At 37.8% G+C, this 25,104-nt stretch overlaps 2 protein-coding genes across 5 annotated transcripts in view; one reads left to right on the top strand and one right to left on the bottom strand.

Moving 5' to 3' along the window:
* The window catches only part of FIRRM (FIGNL1 interacting regulator of recombination and mitosis), a 50,648-nt gene extending 28,915 nt beyond the window's left edge, over positions 1-21,733 (bottom strand). For all 3 annotated transcript variants that reach the window (XM_065935666.1, XM_065935668.1, XM_065935667.1), the window contains exons 1-9: positions 21,585-21,733; positions 15,421-15,460; positions 14,119-14,207; positions 12,616-12,720; positions 11,977-12,117; positions 11,032-11,197; positions 8,074-8,158; positions 6,307-6,445; positions 115-195 (exon numbers count right to left, since the gene is read on the bottom strand). In XM_065935666.1, coding sequence (XP_065791738.1) covers positions 115-195; positions 6,307-6,445; positions 8,074-8,158; positions 11,032-11,197; positions 11,977-12,117; positions 12,616-12,720; positions 14,119-14,207; positions 15,421-15,460; positions 21,585-21,695 — 957 coding nt within the window. In that variant the 5' untranslated portion in view covers positions 21,696-21,733. The remainder of the gene's footprint in view (positions 1-114; positions 196-6,306; positions 6,446-8,073; positions 8,159-11,031; positions 11,198-11,976; positions 12,118-12,615; positions 12,721-14,118; positions 14,208-15,420; positions 15,461-21,584) is intronic.
* Positions 21,734-21,817: 84 nt separating this feature from the next.
* Positions 21,818-24,527, top strand: METTL18 (methyltransferase 18, RPL3 N3(tau)-histidine). Of its 2 annotated transcripts, none has more exons than XM_065936769.1 (2): positions 21,818-21,928; positions 22,880-24,527. In XM_065936769.1, the coding sequence occupies exon 2, from the start codon at positions 23,092-23,094 to the stop codon at positions 24,211-24,213; it is 1,122 nt and encodes a 373-aa protein (XP_065792841.1). In that variant the 5' UTR covers positions 21,818-21,928; positions 22,880-23,091; the 3' UTR covers positions 24,214-24,527. The 2 variants fall into 2 exon arrangements, with proteins under 2 accessions (XP_065792841.1, XP_065792840.1); XM_065936768.1 differs by having other exon boundaries at positions 21,824-22,008.
* The last annotated feature ends 577 nt before the right edge of the window (positions 24,528-25,104 follow it).

Raw genomic sequence — 25,104 nt, 5'->3', positions numbered from 1 at the left:
CAAAATATACTCTTGACAAAATAACTTCAAGATTGTTTTTGGCAGGAATTAAAAAACAGGATAACTTACAATGTATTGTAGATTTCACATTCATGCATAATAAAAAAAAATTACCTTAGTATAGTGCAAAAGGGAGTTGGCAAAGAAACGACACAATTTGAGTGTTTTCTGAAATAATCTGTAGTCCGTATTATCCTGTTTCAAACAAAGAAAATAAGAAAGCATAATAAGTATGAAAAGAACATGAAATTAGCTAAACCTGTAAATGAGACAGGATTTTCTAAAAATATCTCTTAATAAACACAGAATGGAAACATGTTCCATGAGAAAATAACTGTTCTCTGAATTATTGTTAGAAGCAATACAAAACACACCCAGTGATGATAAAGATATTTCAAAAAATTAGTCTGTATTACTGAAAATAATCTAAAACAGCAAAAGAGGTGATATTTGATTGATCTGACAGTGAAACAATCTTTAATATCTTAATTGTCCCTTGCTATATGGGGATCAGTAAGTGGTCAAAAGAAAAAGGTCTCTGTTGTTGTTCAGTCACTAAGTCATGTCTGACTTTTTGCGACACCATGGACTGCAAGAAAAAGATCTTAAAAACCCATAAAAGAATGAGATATAAAAGAAAGCAGATAAAAGACATGAGAAGGAAGATCGTAGAAAAGAAACTACAAACTTCCAATAAAGTAATATTGAAAACCTCCAAATTACAACTTAATTATATATCTTTTGAAGCTGGAGGACAGGTGACTATTTGATTAGCAAAGATTTAAAAGACTAATAATATTCCCTATTACTCAGCCATTAAAAAGAATACATTTGAATCAGTTCTAATGAGATGGATGAAACTGGAGCCCATTATACAGAGTGAAGTAAGCCAGAAAGATAAACACCAGTACAGTATACTAACACATATATATGGAACTTAGAAAGATGGTAATGATAACCCTATATGCAAGACAGAAAGAGTCACAGATGTATAGATCAGACTTTTGGACTCTCTGGGAGAAGGCGAGGGTGGGATGATCTGAGAGAATAGCATTGAAACATGTATATTGTCAAGTGTGAAACAGATAGCCAGTCCAGGTTGGATGCATGAGACAAGTGCTCAGGGCTGGTGCACTGGGATGACCCAGAGGGATGGGATGGGGATGGAGGTGGGAGGGGGGTTCAGGATGGGGAACACATGTAAATCCATGGCTGATTCATGTCAATGTATGGCAAAAACCACTACAATACTGTAAAGTAATTAGCCTCCAACTAATAAAAAATAAAGGAAAAAAAAAAGAAACATAGAAAAAAAAAAAGACTAATAAAATTCCAGTGTTGATATGGAAGTGTAGTAATAAGCACTTTATTTTAACATTTATGGGAGCCTAACACCCTCTTTGCATTACTACTATTATTATTAAAAAGCTTGAGCATGAAAACTCCTTGACCCAGTAGCAATTCCACTTTGGGAAATATATTCTACTGAAATACCAGCATAGGAATGCAATGTAACCTTTCTTATGTCATGAAAATTGAAATGAACCATTCTCCATTAGCTGGAGAATGATTAAATAAATCCAAGGTATATTCATAAACTGCAGTGGCACAGAGCTATTAAAAAGAATTGGGTAGACATACCCTCAAGGATACAGAGAGCCTCAAGATAGATTCAGTAAAAAATCAAGCTGTAAAACAATTTGTATAATCCTATTATTATTTTTTCTATTATTATTTTAAAATATGTGCTATGTGTTTAATGTTTCAAAATATTGAGCTATTCTTCCTTTCTTTAAAGTACTGATGAAAGAAAAATACTGATAAAATCTAAATGTAGTGAGGAATAAATCCAACTGTAGGCAACAGATTTTAAAATGAGTTTTTCTGAGTATAACTTTCTATAAGCATTACATTAGCAAAAGTAGGAATTATAGTACAAATTTATATCTAAATTTTCCCCATCTAAATTACTGGTAGCTTGTTACAAAGTCTATATATAATGGTTCATTTTGAAACCATGTTCAAGACTTGAGAGAAAAAGTATCCATTATAGGAGCTGCCATGGGTTGAACTGTGTCTCCTAAAAAGACAGGTTGAAGTCCTAATGCCCAAAACCCCAGGATGTGACTTTATTTGTAAGTAGGGACATTGCAGATGTTAATTAGTTAAGATGAGGTCATACTGGAGTAGGATGTGCATTTAATCTAACATGACTGGTGTCCTTATTATGAAGATAATGTGAAGAGACAAGGAGAGAAGATGATGGCAGCAGAGACTGAAGCTGTTCAGCTGCAAATCCAGGAATGCCAGTGACTGCAGAAACTAAGAGACAGGATACAGCAGATTCTCCCACAGAGTCTGCAAGTGAACAAGGTCCTGCTGATATGTTTCAGAGATTTATCCTCTAGGACTGTGAGTGAATAAATCTGCCACCTGATTTGCAGTCATTTGTGATCATTTGTTATATAGTTGCCTCAGCTACATAATTCAGGGACTCATACATCTATATACTTCCATAAACAGCATACTACCTATGAAATCGAGTGGTTTCCTTCTGATGTTTTTAAAAGCAAGGTGAAAAAACTGCTTGGAAGAGTTTAATGAAACAGTTTGAGTCCTCAATAAATATCAATAGTAAACACCAGAGGGCACTGCTCTTTAACATTTAGACTTAAGAAAGGAGAAACTACAGAGACTTTTTCAAAGCTCCATTTCAGGCAATGGACAGCAGTTAGTGCTAGCTACACTTATGAATCCCAAATAAAGAAAAGCAAGTAAGGAAAAACATGAAAGTCTACTTGGACAGTTAGGAAAGTTTACAATTCTCTGATTTTCATATACAAGGAGTTCATATGCACTGAACTTATCTACCTTATGTACAAACAGCCGTCCTGATCAGGTATCCTCAGGACTTCTCTCTCCTCTTCCACTACAGACTATACTGTGGCTTCAGCTTTCTCCTTTCTCTCCAAGGAATCTGTCTAGTCTTACTCTCTGAATAAGTACTAACTGGGGGTTAGTGGTGTCAAGATAAGCACGATAGAAATTGGGAAAAGAGGAGGCTGCAGTGGAGGATATAAATGTACAGGACAAAGGTGGAAAAAGGAGCATCTTTCCTGCCACTGACACGGGATAGTTAAGCAAATACCTTCTCCTTTCAGCAAGGTGAGGGGAATCAGAAAGGGTAAATGAACGAAGTGGGGACAGAAAAGGAAAAAAGGGATGGAAGGAGAGGATAGATAAAAAGAATAGAAGCAAGAAGGAAAGGGCTTGCCCCTTCCTAAAGCTACTCCACACTCCCTCTTACCAATTTCAGAAGCCCTTTTCAAACTTCCCACCCTCCTCTAGGTCTCTATTTCCAGATCATCCCTGCCCTAGAAGTTGTGACCAGTGTTTAGGAACTGAATGAATCCTCACACGCCCACTCCCACAGTTGCTGGGCAAAGAACTACGTACAAAGGAATTTCCTGTATCCATTCACAGGTCTATGACAGGAAGAGATGTTATTGTTATCCTATGGAAAAATATTTAACTCATTTACCATTGAATTTATTTAACTTCTATGCAGAGTACACCATGTGAAATGCCAGGCTGGATGAATCACAAGTTGGAGTCAAGATTGCCAGGAGAGATACCAACTTCATAGCATTCTAACGGCAGAAGGCAAAGAGGAACTAAAGAGCCTCTATGAAGGTGAAAAGGAAAGTGAAAAAGGAGGCTTAAAACTGAACATACAAAAAACTAAGATCATGGCATCCAGTCCCATCAGTTCAGTTCAGTCACTCAGTCGTGTCAGACTCTTTGCAACCTCATGAACTGCAGCACACCAGGCCTCCCAGTCCATAACCAACTCCCAGAGTTTACCCAAACTCATGTCCATTGAGTTGGTGATGTCATCCAATCATCTCATCCTCTGTTGTCCCCTTCTTCTCCTGCTCTCCATCTTTCCCAGCATCAGGGTCTTTTCAAATGAGTCAGTTCTTCGCATCAGGTGGCCAAAGTATTGGAGTTTCAGCTTCAACCTCAGTCCTTCCAATGAAATTCAGGACTGATCTCCTTTAGGATGGACTGGTTGTATCTCCTTGCTGTTCAAGTGACTCTCAAGAGTCTTCTCCAAAACCACAATTCAAAAGCATCAGTTCTTTGGTGCTCAGCTTTCTTCACAGTCCAACTTTCACATCCATACATGACCACTGGCAAATCCATAGCCTTGACTAGATGGACCTTTGCTTCTTAATATGCTATCTAGGTTGGTCATAACTTTCCTTCCAAGGAGTAAGCATCTTTTAATTTCATGGTTGCAATCGCCATCTATAGTGATTCTGGAGCCCCAAAAAATAGTCAGCCACTGTTTCCTCACCTATTTGCCATGAAGTGATGGGGCTGGATGCCATGATCTTAGTTTTCTGAATGTTGAGCTTTAAGCCAACTTTTTTCACTCTCCTCTTTCACCTTCATCAAAAGGCTCTTTAGTTCTTCTTCACTCTCTGCCATAAGGGTGGTGTCATCTGCATATCTGAGGTTATTGATATTTCTCCTGGCAATCTTGATTCAAAGCTTGTGCTTCATTCAGCCCAGTGTTTCTCATGATGTATTCTGCATATAAATTAAATAAGCAGGGTGACAATATACAGCCTTGATGTACTCCTTTTCCTATTTGGAACCAGTCTGTTGTTCCATGTCCAGTTTTAACCGTTGCTTCCTGACCTGCATACAGGTTTCAAAAGAGGCAGGTCAGGTGGTCTGTATTCCCATCTCTTGAAGCATTTTCCACAGTTTATTGTGATCCACACAGTCAAAGGCTTTGGCATAGTCAATAAAGCAGAAATGGATGTTTTTCTGGAACTCTCTTGCTTTTTCAATGATCCAGCGGATGCTGGCAATTTGATCTCTAGTTCCTCTGCCTTTTCTAAAACCAGCTTGAACATCCGGAATTTCATGGTTCACGTGTTGCTGAAGCCTGGCTAGTGCCATCACTTCATGGCAAATAGATAGGGAAACAGTGACCGATTTTATTTTATTGTGCTCCTAATTCACTGTGGACAGTGACTGCAGGCATGAAATTAAAAGATGCTTGCCCCCTGGAAGGAAACAGGGGCTATGACAAACCTAGACAGTGTATAAAAAAACAGAGACATCACTTTGCTGACAAAGGTCCATATAATCAAAGCTATGGTTTCTCCGGTAATTATGTATGGATGTGAGAGTTGGACCATAAAGAAGCCTGAGGGCTGAAGAAGTGATGCTTTTGAACTGTGGTATTGGAGAAGACTCTTGAGAGTCCCTTGGACTGCAAGGAGATCAAACTAGTCAACCCTAAAGGAAATCAAACCTGAATATTCATTGAAAGGACTGATGCTGAAGCTCTAATACTTTGGCCAAATGATGCAAAGAGTCACTTCATTGGAAAAGACCCTGATACTGGGAAAGATTGAGGGCAGGAGGAAAAGAGGGTGACAGAGGATGAGATGGTTAGATAGCAACACTGACTCAATGGACATGAAGTTGCGCAAACTCCAGGAGACAGTGAAGGACAGGAAAGTCTGGAGTGCTGCAGTCCATGGTGTCACAAAGTGTTGGATACGACTTAGCAACTTAATGATAACAACTCATTGAAATTATTACTTACAACTGTTAAGTCATGCGTACTGTTAGTCCTATAATTTAGGACTTTTATGAGTTAAACTTTAAAGAGCTAGTCTGAGAACAGACTATGCACAATAGTTACAGGAAAATAAACTGTCATTCCCAATAAGCATATTACAAATTTTCAGAATATAATCTGTTTTATAAAACTGATGCCAATTCAACACTATAATTTTTTGAAATCAATATAAATATATATAAGTATAAACCAAGTTTAGAAGACTGACAGATACACACACATACGCACATCTGTATACTGCTTCTCTACAAGCTGCAATGGATTGGTAAAGAAAAGGTTCACTGTGGCTATATCAAAACAACCTTAAATAAAAACAGCACTAAGGAATTAGACTTCTGTGTGAGAGTAGAAAAGACTGAAAGGATTCTGAGAAGAATGCCTTGACCAACCAGCGAGTATTTAAAAAGGCAGGGACAGACTGAGTGTAGAGGGAATGAAAGTAGAGGAGTTACAGGAGTCTAATGTAACATTCTGGGTGAAAAGTAATACTGGGCTGCAAATAATCTCACAGGTTGAAAACAAAAACAAAACAAATTAAAACCCATTTTGGTAAACTGATACATAGATTCAAGTAAGGTTTAGTAATAACTGTCAAAGGAAAAAAAGCTACTGTTCACAGTGCTGTCAGCCCATATTTTTACCTGTGCATCTGACTGTATCATCTGCTCAGCTAACTGTAAACAAGAATGGAAGGAGCAAAGAATGTCTTCACACAAGCTAGCAATTATATCTTTGTGTTTCAGCTGACTCTTTATAACTGACTGGTGCTTAAGGCTCTGCCTAAATGAATAAAAAGAAAATATAATCACCACAAGTAACACATCAAGTAACTTAGGACCATAAAAACATGATTTGAAAGAATATATAAAAAATCAAAATGCATCATTTATAATAGACATGGCATAATTAAGACATGCTGACTTTACCTCTGAAGTTGTCGTATTAGTTTAAATGGCTAATTTTTAATTTCTCCTTATAAAATATTAATTGAACTCTTACTATACACTGGAGTCTGTGAGGGCCTGGAGATAGAGGAGTGAATGAAAAGACACAATCTCTGCCCTGTCTGTATGGAATTTCTGGTCCAGCACAAGAAAGAAGATTAAATAATGTAAGAATAATTGACTGATTGCAGCTGTGACAAATGCTAAGGTGGAGAAGTTCGGGGTGCTGCAACAGAGACATCTACTCTAACTTGGATGGATTTTAAGCAGTAGAGTGACATGATTTGATTGACATTTTTAGAAGCAGATCAGTCTGAATGAAGAATAGAAAATGAATCAGAAGTGGGCAAGAGTAGACGATATTTGATGGTGATGGCATTGTGCTCAGTTGCTCAATCACGTCTGACTCTGCGACTCTACAGACTGTAGCCCACCAGCTTCCTCAATCCATGGGATTCTCCAGGCAAGAATACTTGGGTGGGTCACCATTTCCTTCTCCGGGGGATCTTGCTGGACCAGGGATCAAACCTGCGTCTCCTGCGTTGGCAGGATTGTTTACTACTGTACCACCTGGGAAGCCCTGATGGTGATGGTAGTATGACTAACTCATTGAGCACTCACTATGTGCCTTGCAGAGGCAAGCATTTCACACTGATAAACTCAATTAATTCTCACTATATCCCCATAAAGAAGGTGCTTTTGTTATAACTTCCATTTTCAGATGAGCAGACTAAGGCTCAGAGAAGTTAACTAACTTGCCTAGGACTTCCGGAGGATACCTGATTTCAGAAAGGATTCAAGTATATGCAGCATGGCTGTGAGTTGACACTTTTAAGCACTGCACTATTTATTACTTGTTGGCAATGTAACGACCTGGTGCAAGAAAAGCACCCAAGACCTGAAAGTATTACACTGATCTTTAATGTTTTATGCATATGTATAAAGTAGAGGTTCTTAACCATTTTCACATCTCAACTATACTTCCTCCCACCCCCAAGTATCTGATGAATGCTATGGACACTCTCCCTAGTAACCTCACACAATGTTCTAGTTAAAATTATAAATGAAATTAAACAACTCAAAAGCATATAATGAGGGTTTGTATTCAGCTCTAATTATAATTATTAACTTACCTAAGCCTGGAAAAAGGATAGTTGATAGTTAAACACCAGTAGCAGTAGGCAAGTGGTTAAGACCCATGCCCTATTATTTCAGATGTACTAGCTAACTGAGTAGAACTTTTTTTTAATTTTAGAGATGGCAGGATAAAGAAGTAAGATTTAGTTTGGGAGTTACATGTACAATATCTGGATTATCAGAGAGCAGTGTCAGTAAATATTACACAAACCCACACAAAATATTTTAAACGCAATCTAAGAAAACTTAGACTTAAAACAAAGTCTTAATTAAGACTTTGGATATAGAAAATACATTACAAAAAGTAAAAGCAAAACAAAAACTTACTTAATTATAAATTTCCAAGTATTGGCATGAAATGCATGGTCCATACTGGAAATGACAGAGCAGATATCCAACAATGAATGAATAACTACAAGGAAAGAGAACAGAACTCTTAGGACATTGAAATATTATATGGAGTGAGTTTAAAAATATCTAACGAATGATCTTAACATTTGTTAAAATAAGCAATATAATTTTAAAAAATTATATCAAAATAATTAGTAAAAGTGTCACACTTTTGATTTAGAGTTTTTATAAAATATGGAAAATTAAGTTTGATGCTTATAGCTACTCTATGACCTAAATAAAATGAAAAATGTTCAGTGGAGTAAAATTTGTGGCCTATTATAACTGAAATATTCTGCAGATATTCTAACAAAAAATGATATACTGCTAAGGAAAGAAAACCTAACAAAGAAGAATCAAAACAAACTTGTACAGTACTTATTACGGTTTCTACTCTGCCTGCAGTAGATAATTTGTAAAAATAAGCACAATAAACCCCCTTCCCGTGTCCATGAGCTTCAGCAGTTCCCTTCCACAGACCCCAGGCATGGCCACATAACTTACTTTGGTCAACAGGACAAAAATAAACGTAAAGCAAGCAAAGACTTTACAGTGCCTGGCTACTGGGGCCTGCCCTCTCTTGCTGCTCTGACAACCCCTGAGGCTATCAGCAGGTAGCTGATCCCAGGCTAACCTGCTGGATGATGGGGTACACATAGCTGACTCAGCACATTATTCCTCCCTCTGCTCATAACCAGTCATGAGTAAGGTCAATGGCCACAAACACCCAGGTGAGCCAGTTACACCCTGTGAAGCAGAGAAATCTTGTCCCACCTCAGCCCAGCCTAAAAATACTAACTCAGAACTGTGAATAAATGAAACAGTAACTGCTTTATTTTTCTTTTTTGTTTTTTTGGGCTGTGCCACTCAGCTTGCAGGATTTTCAGTCCCTCACCAGGGACTGAACACAGGCCCTGGCAGTGAGAGCCCCAAGTCCTAATCACTGGACCCCCAAGGAACTCCCTAGTAGTTGCTTCCATATAATAGATTTGGGGGGGTGGTTTTACAGAGCAAAAGGTACCTTATAATACTGTACGAAACCAACTTATTCTCCTTATGCTGAAGTTATGAATGCAAACTTTGCCCTTATGGAGTATTGTTTCTTAAACTCTGGGTCATGATGCATTTGGCAAGTGATATAATTAATGAAGGAGCAATCAGTACTTTTTAAAAATGAAATAGACTATAATAAGAGTACATTATTTCATGTATAATAAATAAGTGTAGTATATACATACACATGCACAAACATACACATACATATGTAATTATATGTGTTTCAGGAAGGAATGAAAACTTTCTTACTATGAATTTATGGCTTAAAAATTCTGAAAGCTACTGCTTTAAAAGGTACAAGGTTGCACAGCTTTCTTTGCCAATCATTGTGGAGAAACAACCTACTTTGAACATTGACTAAATATATCAGTCCAGTTCAGTTGCTCAGTTGTCTCTGACTCTGTGCAACCCCATGGACTGCACTACAGACCATCACCAACTCCTGGAGCTTACTCAAACTCATGTCCATTGAGTCGGTGATGCCATCCAACCATCTCATCCTCTGTCGTCCCCTTCTCCTTCCGCCTTCAATCTTTCCCAGCATCAGGGTCTTTTCCAATGAGTCAGTTCTTCACATCAGGTGGCCAGCATATTGGAGTCTCAGCTTCAGCATCAGTCCTTCCAATGAATATTCAGGACTGATTTCCTTTAGGGTGGACTGCTTGGATCTCCTTGAAGTCCAGGAGACTCCCAAGAGTCTTCTCCAACACCGCAGTTCAGAAAGCACCAATTCTTCTGTGCTCAGCTTTCTTTATAGTCCAACTCTCACATCCATACATCACTACTGGAAAAACCATAGCTTTCACTAGACGGACCTTTGTTGGGAAAGTAATGTCTATTATTTTTCATATGCTCTGTAGGTTGGTCATAGCTTTTCTTCCAAGGACTTAGCGTCTTTTAATTTCATGGCTGCAATCACCTTCTGCAGTGATTTTGGAGCCCAAAAAATAAAGTCTCTCACTGTTTCCATTGTTTCCCCACCTATTTGCCATGAAGTGATGGGACCAGATGCCATGATCTTAGTTTTCTGAATGTCAAGCTTTAAGCCAACTTTTTCACTCTCCTCTTTCACCTTCATCAAGAGGTTCTTTAGTTCTTCTTCACTTTCTGCCATAAGAGTGGTATCATCTGCAAATCTGAGGTTATTGATATTTCTCCCAGCAATCTTGATTCCAGCTTGTGCTTCATCCAGCCCAGCATTTCACAAGATGCACTCTGCATATAGGTTAAATAAGCAGGGTGACAATATGCAGCCTTGATGTACTCCTTTTCCTATTTGGAACCAGTCTGTTGTTCCATGTCCAGTTCTAAATGTTGCTTCTTGACATGCATACAGATTTCTCAGGAGGCAGATGAGGTCGTCTGGTATTCCCATCTCTTGAATAATTTTCCACAGTTTATTGTGATCCACACAGTCAAAGGCTTTGGTGTATTCAATAAAGCAGTGGACATCACCAGATGGTCAATACCAAAATCAGATTGATTACATTCTTTGCAACCAAAATTGGAGAAGCTCTATACAGTCAGCAAAAACAAGACCAGGAGCTGACTGTGGCTCAGATCATGAACTCCTTATTGCCAAATTCAGATTTAAATTGAAGAAAGTAGGGAAAATCACTAGACTAAATATATAAATCTATGTTAATACATCAAATATCAACTTCACAAAATCTAAAAATTGAAAAGATTAAAAGTTTATTGGGTAGGATTTAAATGGTTTTAGACATTTAATATCATGAATCATTAATGAGAAACAATGATTAGGTTCAATAATTTAGTTGATGCATGGTTTATAGTCAATATACATCACATACTAAGTAGTAAGTTTTCCTCACTCACCTACTACCATATTCAAGATATCATCTTGCTCATCTATTAAAGGGTTCATGCACACCATATCCAGCAGTTCCATGAGCTGCTTCTGAAGAGAATAGGCTTCCTTAAAAAGAGCCTGCAGAAGGTCTGAGACTAGGTGTAGACGCCCAGAATAGACAGATTCACTATTCTGATCACAAAGAAATAACAAGAGGAAAAAAGTAAATCAGAGAACGCTCAAGAGCCAAATTTATTTTAACTCATTCTATCAGAGCTTATAAATTTAATATTTTTACTGAATGACATATTCATTCATTAAAGAAATGCTTAATGAACTTTCATCATATATAGTGTACTTGAGAGATGCAGGCATGTATAAAATACAATCTCTGACTTCTAAGATCTTACAAGTAAAGAACAAAAAAGGAGATAGGAGATTAATAACTTTAGGTCCATGGCATGACATCTTAGTACCCTATCACAAAAGAGAAGGATTAGGTAACTAGAGATGTGCATTCACCCAACAAACAGCATTATCAAAACTCCCTGTGACCTACAAATCTTAGGCCAGCTTTTCTGCTTTAAAGCTGCCACAGGACTAAATAAAGGTCAAGGTCCTTTTATAGGCACCTAATTGTTAAGGAATTCACCTGAGTCACCAATGCCACGACAGAACTATTTCAGGATCCCTCTGACTCAACATGAATCCATATCACTTCTTTCCTTACCAAGAGGAAATAGAATAAGACAACAACAACAAAACTGCAAGAGCCCCCTTTGTAAGATTTCTCTATAACTACTTATTTTGAAACAAATGTTTACATACATGCTGTTTGCTCTGTGGAAAAATCCATTGCAATAATACAGGTTAAATGTAAGCTTCTGAACAAACATTATAAACACCACAAACTCAAGCCCTTTGCTCATGGATTCTAGGCCATTTAAACTGTACTTAGACCTATCACTCACCTTACAATGGACAAATGTACTTTTGATTACATGTAGGACTGAGGAGGGAAGGCTATGAATGTTTTCTAGAATGACGGATTCCTGAGTGGCACAGACATGCTGAACACATCCAGTAAGAGCTCCTAATAGCTGTACCATTGTCTGGAAATAAGGAAAGAAGTTTCACTCAGAACATACTTTCTGTGCATCTAAACGGTGTACTCGGGATACAGCAATGAACAAAACAGACCCTCTGTTCCTCCTTACACATAACTTTAGTCTATCAGAATTACAAATGTTAAAACTGGCTAGCTATTTGGTTAAAAAAAAGAAGCTGGCATACTAACCCACTCATCAAAGTATATGGCAGGTGTTCTACACATATGCCTTGGAATTATAGACAGGGCGTGATATCTTGATTCTATTTGTCTTACACTAGTTTATTACTTGTCTAAACTTATACAAGTTTAGATGTTCATTAAGCACAAAATTATATAAAAATTCATTTATGTCTTTTGCAATATCTTTATATCTTTAATTCTATAAATTTAATTCTAGCATTGGACCATTATATAAAGAGTATACAGCTAATATTAGTATAAAAATCCTCACACTCTTGAAGTTCTGCCCCACCCCCCCTTCCTAATATACTTGACATACTTGTAAAATATTTCTTAGAGTGCTCTGGATTTCTAAATTTTGGCTTGACAGTTCTCTGGCTTGACTGGTTAACTCATACATCATGTCATCAAATAATCTCACGGTCTGTGAAAACAAAGCAGGTCATAAACAGCAGTAATAGAAATCACTAGAAAAGGAAAGACACACCGTTCAAGAAAAAAACTGACTTAATTTGGCATTAATAGCCACAGAATATTGTCCAGTATAACAACTGTACCTAATAAAGTTAATAGTATGTGTGTGTGTATATATACATAGTATTTTTTGTATAGTATTTTCACAATAGAAACTCTTTGAAAAATACAAAGTCTTCAACAAAAATTGATGTCTTCCAATTCTGTAATAACATCCATAAAGAAATCACTCAAAGTTCACTTTTTGGTGTTGTAACAAAAGTGCTCTTCTTACACTTAAATAAATAAAAGATGATGATCTTAACCAATCAACATCCATGTGAACATTAAAAGGATATTTTCTGGTAGTGATAATGAATCTGTGAATTACCTATTCACTTGTTTTCTAAGCAGTTTCCATTTTTGACCAACTCAAAACACCATTCCTAGATTGGAGACACAGTACTGACCTCAGAACTAAGTGTTTTTGTCTGAAAAGTTAACCAGATTAAGATCTAAACAAGTTAAGTGGCCTAAACACTACACTACAAGAATAATCACAGTTGACAACACATTGTAATTAAAGAGGGTATTGTTTCCCTTAGGCCTGTTAACACTCAACATCTCCTTTTCATCCATGTTAGCTGGACTTTTTTTTTTTGGTATCAAGAAGAAATTTTAAGAATCTTTTTAGAAAACCGAGTGAATGAGTAAAAGGAGTTTGATAACTATTTGCTTTAAAACTAAACTTAGAAGTCCATTCTAATAAGAGATAAGTTATCACACACAAAAAAGTTTCACTTTGTCAGCAAAGTACCTTTAGTTCTCATAATAAAAAAAAAAGTAATGACTCTGCTTTTCAGAGAAAAGGTATACCACATATATCTAAAAGGCAATGCAGTGGTGAATTTGATGCTTTCTCTTAATTTACTTAATTTTACCAATATTCTGGCCATTTTTATTCTAAGGCTGCTTTGATAAATTTTGGTTTCATTTTTCCAGACAATGAAATTTAACAATTATTAATAAACTGTACAGAGAAGATACAAAAAGAGACTTAACTAACTTCATCATCCATCCCAATTTTCAATGATTAGCTTTAAAAGTAACTAAAAGCTTTAAACTTAACTACAAATAATAAAAATTCAATTAGTAAAAAATCCATATTCTTCGAAAACATAAGTTGTTTATTCACCTAACAATCACACTAACATCATTATATTCTCACATGAAATCATTTTTAACTGTTTTATTTGTATTTCAAGCATGTGATACATTAAGAAATTAAGAATAAATGGCCTAAAACTGAGGCTAGATTTTAATAGCCTTGATAACATGTAGATTGATTAAGATAATAATAGTACTATACCTTTGGCAGCACTTGTGAAAAGAAAGTCTGTTCCAATGTCAGGTGGTTCATATGAGGTAAAAACATTTCCACAATAATTTTCAGAATTTCTATAAAAGAAAATAGTAACATATTTTGTAACATATTAAGTCACATCAGCTAACAAAGATTACTACCCCTTCCCAATGCAAGCATATGTAAGTAATACCAACCAAAAGCCTTGAATAGTCTCAAAATGCCATAGTCTATTAGAGAAACTATTAACAATTAAATAACCTGAAATAATAGCAAAATTAAAAAAAAAAAAAAAAAACCAACGTATATGTCCAGTAATTGAGGATCAGTTAATGGATGAGGTACATCTACCTCATGAATAGGATCTGCGATCATTAAAACATTTGTTACAGATCATGTAAAACTATGATAAAATGTCCATAATACTTTAAGCTAAAATGAAGAGTTTCAAATGGTATAATTCTAATTTTAATATACATAAACATGTATACACAAAGAATAATATAGATAGGCTGGCAGGAATATACAGAATCAAGATGAGGATGTCTTATGCCAAAATCTTAAATATTTCAGATTCATAATTGTTTTATTATTCTGTTTTTCTGCATGTTAACAAATTTTCTATACTGAAGGTGCATAACTCTCAACCTCAGGATTAAAAAATTAACTGTTACTTAAAAAAAAATTAGACTCCATATGCCCATATGCAGCACATAGGTTCAAGATTGTAAGCAAATATTCCACAATCAAGTGAAATGTAAATAGAAAAGAGCTCAAAATATATGGGTAAACTAGAAAGGACAGTCTTAATTCTGTACCTCTTCTAAGTAAATAAGTAAATCACCTCAAGTAAGAGTAATAAAGACAGATGAAGATAAAGTCAACTTTTCCAAATAACAAATTTGTCATGCCTAAACAACCAGCTTTTTGTAACTTAGAAAGTATTTTCTAACTGACGCTACACGTACAAAGAGGTTGAAGGTTATTCAGTAGACTATAAATTATGTTTTTTATAGGTCTAACCAGCTTAACAACTAATATTTAAAGTGTACACTGTGCTTATCACACGTTATCAAATAGAACACTTTTGGTATCTATGCAGACTGAAATATAAAACTTTTTAAGTACTATAATTTGAGAGAATTGGTCATTTTAAGTAACAAAATGTTGTAACACTACATTAGATTGCAAATGTTGTAACACTACAATAGAGAATAAATTTAAAGGGAATATGAAACCGTACTGAGATGTGGGAATCATGTTTTAATGACATCAAAGCAATCATACAATTAAGACAAGTTTACTTACGAGTATGCTCGATCCAACTGTCAGAATGCTGATACATAGAGTAAAAAAATTAAGGAGGATACTAGTATTATAGTATTAAGATATTCAATATCACAGTAATCCAAGTCTACGCCCCGACCAGTAACACTGAAGAGGCTGAAGTTGAATGGTTCTATGAAGACCTACAAGACCTTCTAGAATTAACACCCAAAAAAGATGTCCTTTTCATTATGGGGGACTAGAATGCAAAAGTAGGAAGTCAAGAAACACCTGGAGTAATGGGCAAATTTGGCCTTGGAGTACAGAATGAAGCAGGGCAAAGGCTAATAGAGTTCTGCCAAGAGAATGCACTGGTCATAGCAAACACCCTCTTCCCACAAAACAAGAGAAGCCTCTACACATGGACATCACCAGATGGTCAACACTGAAATCAGATTGATTATATTCTTTGCAGCCAAAGGTGGAGAAGCTCTATACAGTCAGCAAAAACAAGACCAGGAGCTGACTGTGGCTCAGATCATAACTCCTTATTACCAAATTCAGACTTAAATTGAAGAAAGCAGAGAAAACCACTAGACCATTCAGGTGACCTAAATCAAATCCCTAACAATTATAAATAGTGGAAGTGAGAAATAGATTTAAGGGACTAAATTTGATAGACATGAGTGCATGATGAACTATGGACGGAGGTTCATGACATTGTACAGGAGACAGGGATCAAGACCATCCCCAAGAAAAAGAAATGCAAAAAAGCAACATGGCTGTCTGAGGAGACCTTACAAATAGCTTTGAAAAGAAGAGAAGCAAAAAGCAAAGGAGAAAAGGAAAGATAATCCCATGTGAATGCAGGGTTCCAAAGAACAGAAAGGAGCGATAAGAAAGCCTTTTTCTCAGTGATCAGTGCAAAGAAATATAGGAAAACAACAGAATTGGAAAGACTAGAGATCTCTTCAAGAAAATTAGAGACACCAAAGGAACATTTCATGCAAAGATGGACTCAATAAAGGACAGAAATGGTATGGACCTAACAGAAGCAGAAGATACTAAGAAGAGGTGGCAAGAATACACAGAAGAACAAAAAAGATCTTCGTGACCCAGATAATCACGATGATGTGATCACTGTCCTACAGCCAGACATCCTGGAATGTGAAGTCAAGTGGGCTTTAGGAAGCATCACTACGAACAAAGCTAGTGGAGGTGATGGAATTCCAGTTGAGCTATTTTAAATCCTAAAAGATGATGCTGTGAAAGTGCTGCACTCAATATGCCAGCAAATTTGGAAAACTCAGCAGCGGCCACAGGACTGGAAAAGTTCAGTTTTCATTCCAATCCCAAAGAAAGGCAATGCCAAAGAATGCTCAAACTACTGCACAATTGCACTCATCTCACACCTTAGTAAAGTAATGCTCAAAACTCTCCAAGCCAGGCTTCAACAATACATGAACCGTGAACTTCCAGATGTTCAAGCTGGTTTTAGAAAAGGCAGAGAAACTAGAGATCAAATTGCCAACATCCACTGGATCACTGAAAAAGCAAGAGAGTTCCAGAAAAACATCTATTTCTGCTTTATTGACTATGCCAAAGCCTTTGACTGTGTGGATCACAATAAACTGTGGAAAATTCTTCGAGAGATGGAAATACAGACCACCTGACCTGCCTCTTGAGAAATCTGTATGCAGGTCAGGAGGCAACAATCAGAACTGGAAACAGAACAACAGACTGATTCCAAATGAGAAAAGGAGTACATCAAGGCTGTATATTGTCACCCTGCTTATTTAACTTATATGCAGAGTACATCATGAGAAATGCTGGGCTGGATGAAACACAAGCTGGAATCAAGACTGTCGGGAGAAATGTCAATAACCTCAGATATGCAGATGACACCACCCTTATGGCAGAAAGTGAAGAAGAACTAAAGAGCCTCTTGATGAAAGTAAAAGAGGAGAGTGAAAAAATTGGCTTAAAGCTCAACATTCAGAAAACTAAGATCATGGCATCTGGTCCCATCACTTCATGGCAAATAGATGGAGAAACAGTGGAAACAGTGACAGATTTTATTTTGGGGGGCTCCAAAATCACTGCAGATGGTGACTGCAGCCATGAAATTAAAAGACTCCTTGGAAGAAAAGCTATGACCAACATAGACAGCATATTAAAAAGCAGAGACATTACTTTGCCAACAAAGGTTCATCTAGTCAAAGCTATGGTTTTTCCAGTAGTCATGTATGGATGTGAGAGTTGGACTATAAAGAAAGCTGAGCGCCAAAGAACTGATGCTTTTGAACTGTGGCGTTAGAGAAGATTCTTTGAGAGTCCCTTGGACTGCAAGGAGATCGAACGAGTCCATCCTAAAGGAAATCAGTCCTGAATGTTCACTGGAAGGACTGATGTTGAAGCTGAAACTCCAAAGTTTGGCCACCTGATATGAAGAGCTAACTCATTTGAAAAGACCCTGATGCTGGAAAAGACTGAGGGCAGGAGGAGAAGGGGACAACAGAGGATCAGATGGTTAGACAGCATCACTGACTCAATGGAAATGGGTTTGGGCGGACTCCGGGAGTTGCTGATGGACAGGGAGGCCTGGCGTGCTGCAGTCCATGGGGTCGCAAAGAGTTGGACATGTGAGCAACTAAACCGAAGTGAGTAAGATATTCACTACTGAGAATAGATTTTCAAAAGATCTTTCTTGAAGTTTAAGCAATGATAGTAAGAGACTAAAATTAGACTCAAATTACTGGCTTAATTTTGCTTTTAAAAAAGTAATGCTACACACTGAGGAAACAGATCTGAAAGAGACATGTGCACCCCAGTGTTCATCGCAGCACTGTTTATAATAGCCAGGACATGGAAGCAACCTAGATGCCCATCAGCAGACGAATGGATAAGGAAGCTGTGGTACATATACACCATGGAATATTACTCAGCTGTTAAAAAGAATTCATTTGAATCAGTTCTAATGAGATGGATGAAACTGGAGCCCATTATACAGAGTGAAGTAAGCCAGAAAGATAAAGAACATTACAGTATATTAACACATATATATGGAATTTAGAAAGATGGTAACGATAACCCTATATGCAAAACAGAAAAAGAGACACAGAAGTACAGAACAGACTTTTGAACTCTGTGGGAGAAGATGAGGGTGGGATGTTTCGAAAGAACAGCATGTATATTATCTATGGTGAAACAGATCACCAGCCCAGGTGGGATGCAAGAGTCAAGTGCTCGGGCCTGGTGCACTGGGAGGACCCAGAGGAATCGGGTGGAGAGGGAGGTGGGAGGGGGGATCGGGATGGGGAATACGTGTAACTCTATGGCTGATTCATATCAATGTATGACAAAACCCACTGGAAAAAAAAAAAAAAGGTAATGCTTATTAGGCTAACAAAGAATAGAATGAAAATACTTTAAGGAAGTATTTTCAAAACACTCAAGGATAAACTTATCTCTTCAAACTATATATTATTATGACATATTTCTGACAGATGAGAAACAGTTCATAATAATCCATGGTTTCTGGTTTCTGAAACAAATTTCTTTCCCCTTAGCACTTCTATAGTACTATATCTACACCTGTCACGGATCATTTTCTACCTTCTTTTCATGTTATTAGCATATCTATCTTATCACCTTATCAGACTGAAACTCTTCTGCAAATAGGAGCTTACAAATATGTGATAATAAACTATCCTATGTGCACTGTAAACATCGACAGTAATCACATTATAAACTACATACTTTCAAACCATTAAGAATAATTGTTAGAAAGTTTTTACTATAAAAATAATATGAATTATTAAAGCATGTGTCAATCTTAAAAATTAAAACACCACAACCCCAATACGGTAACATAAGAAGTCATTTTTCTTCTGAAATCTCACTTTGCAACTACATATCTTACAGCAGCAATCAAAATGAGGCATGGTCATTAATTCATTTTAGTTCAGGGAAGAATCTGCCTCGTGTATAAATTTTAGAAAAGGTTAAAAAAAAATTTAGCCTCTTCCAAAATTTAAACTTAAGTTATGGTTATACAGACAAGCAGGCAAAGACTGAAAAATAACATGCAAAATGCAAAAGATAAAAATAATTATGTTTGGTGACAGGACTGTGGATTTATAGAAAATTTCTTTCATTTGTTGAAAAGTGCTGTAGTAAAACCAAAAGCTGAAAAACAAAAATTATATAACGAGACTTCATGCTGTTTTAAAACATGACAAAATTTTTTAGCCCTTCACTGAATGATTACTATGTGCCAGGAACTATTCTAAGTGCTGGAGACAATGTGGTGAAAACAAAATTCCTGCCTTTATGAACTTTACAGTGTAGTGAGGAAAAGCAAAAAGAAAACAAAGCAAACAACATAATTTCTATTAACGATCTGACTGCTCTTTAGAAAACTGAATAGAGCAATGTGATGAGTATTACTGACTGGGTTTGGGGAAACCACCTAAAACTGAGGGTTCTGAAAAGGGCTTACGTGACATTTGAGCTGAAACCTGAATAATGAGACCTACCAAAGGCTGGGAGAGCTACATGGAACATCAACAAACATGAAGATCCTAAGGCAGGTGAGCTTCATGTATCTCATGAATGTAGTGAGCTAAGAAGGAGAGGACAAGGCTTCGAACATGAGGAGATTTGAAAGTAAAAGTTTAGGTTTTGTTCCTAATTTGTTAAGAAGCCCTTGTGGTAAGGGGTGCTTTAAAAAGGAAATGACATGTTTTTCAATCTGAACTTTTATTGGAGAGATTATAAAAGGACATGAATAGAAGCAAGAGAACTATTAACTACAGCCCAGATGAGAGGTTATGGGGGCTTGGAGCAGTGGCAGGAAACAGGGATGATGGATTCAAAATACAGGCAGAAATGAAAGAACTTGATTAAAGGTTTTGGCCTGTGAAACCGTTTAAGAAGCCTAGGGGTTTTGGTTCTTTCAAATTTTGAGATGAAACGTGAAATTTCATCAAAAGAACAGGTTTTGGTTCTTTTGAATTTTAAGTTTGAGATGAAAACCAGGAGGGAATGCTGACTTTTTCTTTTTGGGGGGGGGCGGCAGGAATAAAAATTTTTACTTTCAATTACTGAAATCCCGTATGAGCTTGAGGTGGGGAAGGAGGAACCATGTTCTTTGTTCCCCTAAGCCTAACACCCTGCCTGCTATGTATTATGTACACTGCAAAAGTTTTTGAGAAGAATGGCTATTAGCTGCAGAAATCAAAAATCTTTTAGGACAGAAATTCCATATCGGCAGAACTAAGAAAGGCTTTTGGCACCGAAGTGCGATTTTGACATTGCCCAGGTGAATGATTTCTTTTTGACAGTAATATCTACATTTGGCTTTATCTGTAAAAAATTATTTGTGCAGTGTTCAGAATGTCTCAAGTGAGGCTCTTGTTTTTGAGTGCAGTTTTTAAGTTTTCTGTGCTCAAAGCTGTTTAAAAAAAAAAAAAAAAGTTACCCTTTAACATGAGGGGCCATGCCTCAACATTGATTGATTGTAAATGTTTTACAATCAAAAAGGGATTCAAGTACTAAATGGTCTGCACCTGAACGGAGTACCTCAAACGCAGCACATGAAACCCAATTAGTAAACGAAGCAACTCCTCACCAGCAATAAACCAAGAGGTTTGAAAACCGGACGGGAATAACATTTGAATTTGCTTAACATCTTTTACAGACCTGGCACCATGGCAGAACTACGCCTTTTAATTTGATTCTCAAAATAGTGCAGGAAGGTAATCACTTTCACCACCCATTTTAGAGATGAGCGCTCGGAGTATCTCGCTCTCCTCTACTTCATCCAGAGTCGGCTCACCTTACAGCTCAAGGCTAACTAAGTTCCTGTCTCTCCCGATCTCCACCAAGCAAAAGTAATCATAGTTAATTGCACGTACAAAGCAACTTGAAGGCCCATAGCAGTGGAAGAAAACGCCATATCCACTGCCAAAAACCATTGTAAGAACACCCGAGAGCCCTCCCAACGCCAAAGACAAACGTACTTTGGCTTCAGCACCCGCGGCTCTCGCTCGCCCTTCATTTCCTCGCTTACTCTTCTCGCTGTCAACAGAGAGAGAAGGTTGAAGCCGCATGGACCAACAAGGCCCGAAAGCGGGTTAGATGAGACAGAAGGTTGGAGACCGGCCCCACAGCCCTCTCCAGGTGGAAATGACAATAAAGGATATAAGGAGCCGAGGCAGGACAGACGGCAATTCCCGGCGGCATAGTTCCTCCGGCCAGCTACTTATTTCTTCCAGTGGAATCGCGCTCGCCGGAACAGCGCGTTCCTGAGACATGCTTTCGCCCAGCACCAAAGCTTCAAAACACTCCCGCCAGAGCCAAGACCGGAAACTCCCAAGTCCCGGCAGGCCTTGCGAACCAAGACCATAGAGAGGAACGGCTCCGCCTTCCTTGGTGAGCCCGGGCCCCACAAGACTGGGAAGATAGCCGGGCTTATCTGGCCTGCGGAGGACTCGATTCACTGGTGCACGTTTCCGGTTTGGCGAGTCTGGCCGGCGTTCTCCGCGAGGTGAATCGGGAGTCCGCCGGGCGGCGAGCATCTGAAATTTTGGATCGCTGTCAACGTTGCTTTGAGACGCTGTGGGGGAGGTGAGGGCCGAGAGTCCCCAGACTTACAACCTTTCATCCCATGAGGCATTTTGGTTGCACATCTGGGGTTGGGTTTGACCCGGGCATGCGACCAGGAATGACTGCAAGTCCCGCGGTGAAGTGGGATAGAAACAGTCGCCTTCCTACCCTCTTAATGAGTTGACCCTACTCTGTACATCTTGTGTAATGGGGCTAGAGACCCACCTGTCAGAATTGGTGTGCAGATTGAACTGATGGTATATATTAAGTGTCTAGCACAGAGAAGACCCTCTTGACTAAGTTGCTTCCATTTTCTACGGGCCTGTCCACACGGTTCAGTACCCTTTATTTTGTGTCAAGCTAATCTTTACTAATTACTCCAGAGTTGCCTCACTCCCAGTACACTTAGGGCTGCTGATCTCGGCTAAATGTTTGTAGTTAGGTCATTTGGATGAATTTACACACATCAGCATACCTCTGCATGTTTTTAAAGGGATGCTTATTCAGCAAAATACAATCTTGAAGTCCTGTTACTTTAAACGGTAACAGACTGAAGAGATTTTGGCAGTTTAAGAGGGAAATATTATATGTTTGCACAGGGTCGTGACAATCGCTAGGCTGATCATTTTCTGCCCGAGAATTTCGGACTGTTTTGTTTTTAATTGTTGTTGCTGCTGCTGCTGGGGTTATTTTTTTCGTTTTTAGAATTTATTATCTTCAGCTTTTGAACCCCGAAGGCTGTGTGTGTTTCCAAATCTCTGTCTCCTTCTCCCTCCACAGCTTTCATAGAAAAGCTGTTGGTGGAGGAGGGTGGAATGTTTAATATTAAATTTAAATGAAATGTGTCACTTTGCTTCTTAATAACAATTTTCATTTCTTTCCTTTTCTCTAGAGCTGCACTGAAAGAAGAGCAAAGACCTCTTAAAAGTCATTTGGAAATAGCTCCGAATATTTGTAACTGTATAAGCAACTAAAGAGAAATGAACTTTCAGCAAAACTAACAGAATAATTAATTGAGGCAGGTTTACATGTGTGTCATCAGTTCTATCCAGAAGTTGAAGAAGCTTCCTTGGAGTTTAACAGTTGTGTGCACTTTATGAGAGAATGACTTTTCAATTTAATTTCACTATAGAAGACCATCTGGAAGATGAATTAACATCTCTTGCAGATGGAGCTTCGGCCCTACATTCCTCAAAAGAGTCTTCAGTCTCAGAAAGACAAAAAGGTACACATAGAGACAAAAAATGTTCCACAGAACAATCTGACTTGCTGCAGGACCATTTGTGGGAACATAAGTCAGAGGAAAATGAGGCTCCCTCTCAAGACCCAGACAGCTCATTCAGCGCAGCTAACAGTTCAAGTAACTTGGAACCACACGAGGAAAAGACCTGCTTGAGAGTTGCCAAAGAGCATACTATGCCTAAAGATTTAAAGAAAGTGTTAGAAAATAAAATCACAGAAACATTACCAGGTCTCCAACACATTAACATATCAATAATGAAAACCACCTTGTTGAAAGAGAACTTCCCTGGAGAAAACATCATTTCAAAAAGCTTTTCTTCTCACTCTGACCTGATTTCAGGTGTTTATGAAGGAGGCTTGAAAATCTGGGAGTGTACCTTTGACCTCCTGGCATATTTGACAAAGGCCAAAGTGAAATTTGCTGGGAAAAAAGTGTTGGATCTTGGTTGTGGATCAGGGTTGCTGGGTATAATGGCACTCAAGGGAGGTGCCAAAGAAGTTCATTTTCAAGATTATAACAATGTGGTGATTGATGAAGTAACCTTACCTAATGTAGTGGCTAACTCCACTTCCGATGATGAAGAAAATGATGTAAATGAACCAGATGTGAAAAGACTCAGGAGATCAACAGTAGCACAAGAGCTATGTAAATGCCGCTTCTTTTCAGGGGAGTGGTCTGAGTTTTGTAAACTTGTACTGAGCAGTGAAAAACTCTTTGAAAAATATGATCTCATTCTTACCTCAGAAACGATTTACAATCCAGATTATTATGGTCCTTTGCACCAAACATTCCTTAGATTGTTAGATAAAAATGGACGGGTGCTTTTGGCCAGCAAAGTACATTATTTTGGTGTGGGTGGAGGTACTCATCTCTTCCAGAAGTTTGTAGAAGAAAGGAATGTATTTGAGACTAGAACACTTGAAATAATCGATGAAGGACTAAAGAGATGCCTAATTGAAATGACTTTTAAGTATCCCAGTTAATGCCCACTGACTGTCCTAAGTGAAATAAACAGAATAACCAAAACCTTATTTTGAATTATTTCTGCTTTTCTATTATTTCTGAAATTATGATGTTTGTTTAATTTTGTTTAGCCAAATAAGAGACCAACTATATTAACAACACTTTACTTGCTAGGTGAGACTGAGAGAACAGTGTTTCTGAGCATTTGAAGAGATTTCCTAGGAAGTCATTTTGTGAGAAAGTTTTCTACTCTCCACTTCCATTCTATTTAACCTTTCTACCACGTTTGGCATATAAATTTGCCATTTCTTACTTCACGTTTGAATTTCTTCCCAGTCTTGTCAGTTTCCCATGGAGTGCCTGGTCAGTTACCATGCTGTTCACTTTAAAGGCATGTATGTGTGTGTGCTTGCTAAGTTGCTTCAGTCGTGTCCAACTCTTTGTGACCCCATGAACTGTAGCCTGCAAGACTCCTCTATCCATGAGGTTCTCCAGGCAAGAATCCTGGAGTGAGTTGCCATGCCCTCCTTCAGAGGATCTTCCTGACCCAGGGATCGAACCCTCATCTTTTACCTTTCCTGCTTTGGCAGATGAGTTCTTTACAACTAGAGCCATCTGGAAAGCCCAAAGGTGTACATATGCATTACTAAATGGTTCTGAACCTAAATATTAGATAGGAGGTGTTAAGTAACTAGGAAGAAGTCTGGGGCTTTTTAAATATTCATTTATCTTGTATAACAAGAATCAGAATGCTGAGCAATTGAATTCATACTGAGATGGAAGAAATAAAGGGGAATTGTGAGAGAGTATAAACGTGATACAGAAAACTTACAGTGCTTGTAGCCCTTTTGTAGCAAAGTAAGTAGGAGATCCTAGGGTCTTGGTAGGAGGAAAAAGAACAGGAAACAAAA

The sequence above is a fragment of the Muntiacus reevesi genome, chromosome 5 (genome assembly GCF_963930625.1).
Source record: "Muntiacus reevesi chromosome 5, mMunRee1.1, whole genome shotgun sequence".
In the NCBI taxonomy this organism is placed as follows: domain Eukaryota; kingdom Metazoa; phylum Chordata; class Mammalia; order Artiodactyla; family Cervidae; genus Muntiacus; species Muntiacus reevesi.
The sequence above is the reverse complement of the archived record's forward strand: the minus strand, read 5'-3'. Positions and strand labels throughout refer to the sequence as shown.

Excerpts from the sequence above, each read along its gene's own strand:
- METTL18 (XM_065936769.1), top strand. The coding sequence starts at position 23,092 with ATGACTTTTCAATTTAATTTCACTATAGAAGACCATCTGGAAGATGAA.